At 44.9% G+C, this 6,000-nt stretch overlaps 1 protein-coding gene across 1 annotated transcript in view; it reads left to right on the forward strand.

Annotated features, from left to right (window-relative positions):
* SSBP4 (single stranded DNA binding protein 4) overlaps positions 1 to 5,294 on the forward strand; it is a 66,414-nt gene extending 61,120 nt beyond the window's left edge. Inside the window, exons 14-18 of the mRNA XM_070931759.1 lie at positions 899 to 966; positions 1,795 to 1,873; positions 3,255 to 3,283; positions 4,767 to 4,874; positions 5,105 to 5,294. Coding sequence (XP_070787860.1) covers positions 899 to 966; positions 1,795 to 1,873; positions 3,255 to 3,283; positions 4,767 to 4,874; positions 5,105 to 5,134 — 314 coding nt within the window. The 3' untranslated portion in view covers positions 5,135 to 5,294. The remainder of the gene's footprint in view (positions 1 to 898; positions 967 to 1,794; positions 1,874 to 3,254; positions 3,284 to 4,766; positions 4,875 to 5,104) is intronic.
* Positions 5,295 to 6,000: the final 706 nt, after the last annotated feature.

Here is a 6,000-nt window from a genome sequence, read left to right on the forward strand (position 1 = left end):
AAGAAGACCCTAGTCTAGTTGTTATGCTAGCTAGACTGTAAACAATCTACAGATTAACCTACGTATCAAGCAGTGGTGGGTTTCAAATTTTTTTACTACCGGTTCTGTGGGTGTGGCTTGGTGGGTGTGACATGGCTTGGTGGGCGTGGCTTGGTGGGCATGGCAGGGGAAGGATACTGTAAAATCCCCATTTCCACTCCACTCCAGGGGAAGGATACTGTAAAATCTCCATTCCCTCCCCACTCCAAGGGAAGGTTACTGCAAACTGGGTTGTTTTAAATTGATGGTCAAAATTATTTAATGTCTTTTAAACTGCTTTTAAATTTTATATGTTGTGTTTTACCGTGGCTGTTCACCACCCTGAGTCCTGTTGGAGAAGGACGGTATACAAATTAAATAAATAAATAATAATAATAATAATAATAATAATAATAATAATAATAATAATATCCCCATTTTCTCCCAATCAGCTGGGACTTGGGAGGCACAGAATAGATGGGGGTGAGGCCAATCAGAATTTTTACTACCGATTCTCCAAACTACTCAAAATTTCTGCTATTGGTTCTCCAGAACTGGTCAGAACCTGCTGAAACCCACCTCTGGTATCCAGCTAAAGCCCTCCTCCGGTGCATAATATAGTTTAGCCTACTGTAGATTGAAGAGGCATCTCTGGCTAAATTTTGGAATGGAGCTCTGGACTAGACAGACTTTTGACCTCATTCAACCAGATTTTAAACCCTAAGGATGAAGCCTCCATTTACTTGAGGCAGCATATATCTGAATACCACCCAACTTCATGTCCTGCTGATGGACTTCCTTGAGATTTCTAGATGTTCACTGTATGAAAAGAAGACTACCTTGGTAACTGTTTTCTTGCAATGTCCTGTCCTTGTTTCAGACTCCACCAACTCTAGTGAAAATATGTACATGATGAACTCTGTTGGCCCTCCACCAAGCCGGCCTGGGGTAAGTGCCTTTTTCCTGCTCACTCCCTGTTGCTGGGTGATATTCTATAACTTATTTCTTATTTCACTATATTCTATGACTTATTTCTTATTTCACTATGAGTGAGTTGGGCAGCCATATGCATTTTCTAAATAAATACATACATACATACAGGGGTGGGATTCAAAAATTTTAGCAACCGGTTCTCTTCCTAGTTGCTGGGGGGGGGGGGGGCATGGCCATGGTGGGCGTGGCCTACTCGACCTCCTGCACCATGGGGACGGGCATTTTCACCCTCCCCCAGCTCTGGAGGCTTTTTTCGAGCCTCTGGGAGGGCAAAAATGGCCTCCCCCGGGCTCCGGAGGCCCTCCAGAGACCCGTTTCTGAACTTCTGGGAGGCTCATTTTTTGCCCTCCCCAGGCTCTGGAGGCTTTCTGCGAGCCTCCAGGAGGGCAAAAATGGCCTCCCTCGGGCTCTGGAGGCCTTCTGGAGGACAGAATTGGGCCATTTCCAGACTTCCGGAACTTCCATGAGGCCCGTTTTTCGCCTTCCCAGAGCCTCCGCGCAGGCGCTGCACTTACTTGGCATCCAAAACAGTCCACATGGAGACTCCTGGGAGGGGCGGGGTGGGCGGGGCCAGCCAGTCCTTACAACTACCAGTTCGGCAAACAAGATGTAAAATTAGCATCCAGTTCACGTGAACCGGTCCGAACCGGCTGAATCCCAACCCTTACATATATACATACAAACATGAAGGAGAAAACTGTCATGCTTCTCTGCCTGGAATCTGCCCTTCCTCATTATTTCTGTATTTCTCTTCTTTTCACGTTCTCTGTTCATAATGTTTAGTTCTCCATGGGGCCAAGTCCAGAAGGTCCAATGGCTGGAATGAGTGCCATGGAGCCCCATCATATGAATGGATCCTTAGGTAAGTAGGGACCTTCCTGCAGGGCTGGCCATGGACAATAAAAATCCATAAATAAATACAATCCAATACATTCTCAGTGTCTCTTGCATGCTGAAAGAGGTCAAGTCCAATTGGGTGTGATTTTAGGACACATCCATAAAATTCTTATATTACTTATGTCTATTTAGAAATGTTTTGTCATTGGTTTCCTCCAAGATGTTTTTTTAACTTCCCAGTCTAACCTCTAGATGTGAAATCTTCTGATGGTCTATCCAAGTCCTGACCAGTTCCAAGCTTGCTTAGCTTTTTGATTTCTGCCAAGATCAGCTAGGTTCTGACTGGAGCAGGAGTGCAGACCATTGGACGCCAGAATGCTAACTCTGAGTATCCTCTAGCTTTAATTTTGGCAGACAAAAGATGAGGAACAACTTCCATGCTTCAGTATCGGGGGATTGGTGTTCCTACACACAGATGTCCATTTATCTGCTGGTTACCTAGCAGGGATGTTATACAATTGAGATTCCTGAGCTTAAAATCAGATACAGATGTCCTTGACTTACTACCATTCATTCAACAACCATTCAAAGCTAACAATGCCGCTAAATGAATGGTTGCACAGCTTGGTTTCTAGATGAAACTTATATAAGAATGTAACTACTCTAGATAGGACCAGAAATATGTTGGGCTAGCCATCTGAATTCAGGATTAATAGCTTCCTTCGTTCAAAGTCGTCCTGAGGCAGGCTGACTTTTTACAGAGTTTATTTATTTATTTATTATTTATTTATTTATTTTGTCGCATTTCTATGCCGCCCCACTCCCAAGGGACTCTGGGCGGCTTACAACAGAGAATAAAACAATGCAACAATATCCCATACAAAAATTAAAAGAAGACATTAAAACGTTATAACACATACACTCCAATTTGTGGCCGGGTTTCGCAAGATCACTATAACGAGATCAACGGCCCCAGGCCTGCCGGAAGAGCCCGGTCTTCACCGCTTTGCGGAAGGCCAATAGGTTTAGTTGTTTTGGTGAAAGCTCTGTGAAATGGCATGACTGCAGTTATTCTTGAAGGTTTGTGGAAGTAAAACCTTGATTGTGTGAAAGGGACCACATAGCCAGGATCAAGAACTGAACATTAATATCCCATTCAGAGGACTTCTTGAGGAAAGAAATAGGTTTTATAAGACTTTCTTAAAAACTGATCGCGATGGCAGCGGATATTCTATACCTCTATAAAGTCCATTGGCAGGAAGTTTTTATTGGTAAGAATTTCTGTGGATTAAGTGGAGGTTCCTAAGACTTTGGCTGCCACCAAATCTGTGCTTTCCACAAAAGTCTTTCAACCTGGTAGAGACCACCTAAGGGCTGGGGTTTAACTGCCTTCATTCTCATTGCAGGTCCAGGTGAAATAGATGGGATGCCCAAGGTAAGAGTTTGCATCATGGTGTCCTCTTCCAGAGGGCGAGCTGGAGTTCCACAGGTCCTGGGGACCAAGGGATTAGAAGGGGATCAGGAAAGATTATATGGCTTTAAAGGAGAGCATGATATCTACTCGGTGGGGTCCTCTCAATGTAGAATATCTTTAGGAATAAAGAGAGTCAGTTGACCTCCCCAGTAATTAGTTGGCCTAACATTGTAAGAATGTATTTGAGAGGGAACCAGGGTATTTCTGGGGCTAACTCTTATCACGTAGTCCTTGACTTACAACCAGTCACTTAATGACTGTTCAAAGTTATGACTGAGCCAAAAAAGAGGACTTATGATCCAAATTCAAAGTTTGTTTATTTATTTATTTATTTATTTATTAAATTTAGAGACAACCCATTATTCTCTGGGTGACTCTGGAAGTTCTGGTGGTTAGATCTCCCTGAATGTGATTGAATTTTGGGCGCTTAGCAATACTGCAAATGGCTGCATTTACGGCCATTTGCAGCAGCATACGGTCACATGACTGTATTTTATGACAGTTTTACCAAAAACTGCCGCTTCTAATTTTCGGCAAAACTTCTCCCATAGCAAGTCATTGGTTCGCTTAACAACCAAAGATTTTGCTTATTGACGGCCACCAAAAAGGCTGTAAAATTGGGTTGGTCATGTGATCCGCCTGCTTTGCAACCATTATGACATTCAGTCACACTGGGCAGACTCCATTACGCTCGTATGTCGAGGACTGCCTGTAATTAAGCAGGTTATTTCTGTGTGAGAAAATACCTACAGCAATGTTGTTTCTGTCAACTTGCAAAGCTTTCAAGTTGCCATGAGCAGGAGGGAGGGAGAACTGAAGTGAATTCCATACCTTCTTTCTGACCGCAATCAGAAGGAGGGTGTTAGGTTTCATAGCCAGCCAAAGTGGTTAATTGGAGAATGTGATTTATGTCATGGCCAGAAAGGAGGGGAGAGACAGGGTCATAGGGGAACGTAAATCTACATAGGATCAGTCCTAACTGCGTTCGAGTATTGCCGGAATGTTGCTCCTAATAAATGAATATATTTCCTTTGAAGTTTGGATCATGGCTCATGAATTAATTAGGGCATCTTTTGGAAACTTGACAGTTTCCCCATGATCTAATTCAGGGATCTCCAATCTTGGGAACTTTAAGACTTCTGGACTTCAACTCCCACAATGGTGGGAGTTGAAGTCCACAAGTCTTAAAGTTGCCAAGATTAGAGACCCCTGATCTAATTAAACTGATTGTGCAAACAGAATCTAAGAACTTTATAAGGTCGAGAAACTGGCTTTTTTAAAAAAAAAACAGCCAACCTTTTCCAAATGATGCCTTTTTAACAATGCTATCTTTAGCTCTGAGAATGTGTTCTAATCATGGTTCATATTAGGATGTGGTCTAATCATGGTTCAGATGTGAATTGCCTGTTTTTTTTCTCTTTCACTTTTATTTCTGATTTCCAAGAATTCCCCGGGTAGCATGGCCAGCATAGCTAACCCACCGGGCACCCCACGTGATGACAGCAGCAGTGAGATGGGCAGCAGCTTCATAAACCCCTTCCAAAGCGAGAGTGTAAGGGCCTGCGTGGAGCGGCGGCCGCGGAGGGGGCGGGGATCTCGGGGGGCACGCGGGGGGCGGGGCACCCTGTGGCAGGGTCGGACTGGGCTGTCAGTACCAACAGCTAACAGTGCCATCTCATGCTGGAAGCAGCAGCTGTCAGAGGTGTGAAGAGGAGGCCGGTGCCCCCCCTCCATGATGGACCCTTCCTCTAATGCTGTGGTGTCTCCCATCTGTCTCCCCAGTATTCGCCCAGCATGACTATGAGCGTGTGACCCGGCCCGGATGCCCAGTCCCAGAGGAGCCAGACTGATGCCCCCCCCAGGGGTCTTAATCCCCCTGTATTTAATAACAGCTTCCCTTGATTGCTAGTCTCAGCCCCCCTGCCCCCAGTCTGGACTTTTGATCCCCGCCCAGGTCACCAACTGCCCTCTAACTGGTACTCAATAAACTGTAGTGACTTGAGAATTGTCACTAATCAAGTGGGACAGCCGAAGGTTTGATATGCTGCACGAGCGGACAGTTATGAAAGGCAGGGAGATGCACCCTCTCCTGCTGGACTGCAGCATCCCTTACCCCGAGGGGTTTATGATGATCCATTGGACATTGGGACTATCATCTACTGTGCGTCTTTGGACTTTTAAATTCTGCATTGTAGCAGGAACAGTTGAGCTGTTTGGAAAGCTTCATTTTGGTCTCTGTTCTTTAAACTTGGTGGTACAGTTGGGGGAAAAAGCATGTGCATCAGGAAACATGGTTAAGACTCTTCCGGAGTTTTGAAGTTCAGCAGGAGGGCTGGAGGAGGAGACAAAGCCCCTTTTGGTGAGCTTGGGAGGTGAATGGGAAAGATGTGGTGGTGGATGAAAATTGGCTGCCACGAGCTGATTGAATTAATTTTGAAGGGGTGTGGACTTGACCGGCAATGCAAAAGTTTTTGAGGAATGGGCAGACTCGCTTCTCTCATGTCTGCAGCCAGCTTTGGTTTCCTGCCTAGGTTCATTGGGATAGAAAAAAATATATAGCAAAATTGTTTCCTAATTGCACAGACTTCCATGGAAGTATTCTTGATTCTGCCCATATCGGTTGGCAGAGACTGTGTGATACCAGATGCTATGGGGATGGGGAGAAAGATACCCTAATA

Source organism: Pituophis catenifer, unplaced genomic scaffold, assembly GCF_029215685.1.
Source record: "Pituophis catenifer annectens isolate HBS135680 unplaced genomic scaffold, rPitCat1.0.hap2 SCAF_1, whole genome shotgun sequence".
In the NCBI taxonomy this organism is placed as follows: domain Eukaryota; kingdom Metazoa; phylum Chordata; class Lepidosauria; order Squamata; family Colubridae; genus Pituophis; species Pituophis catenifer.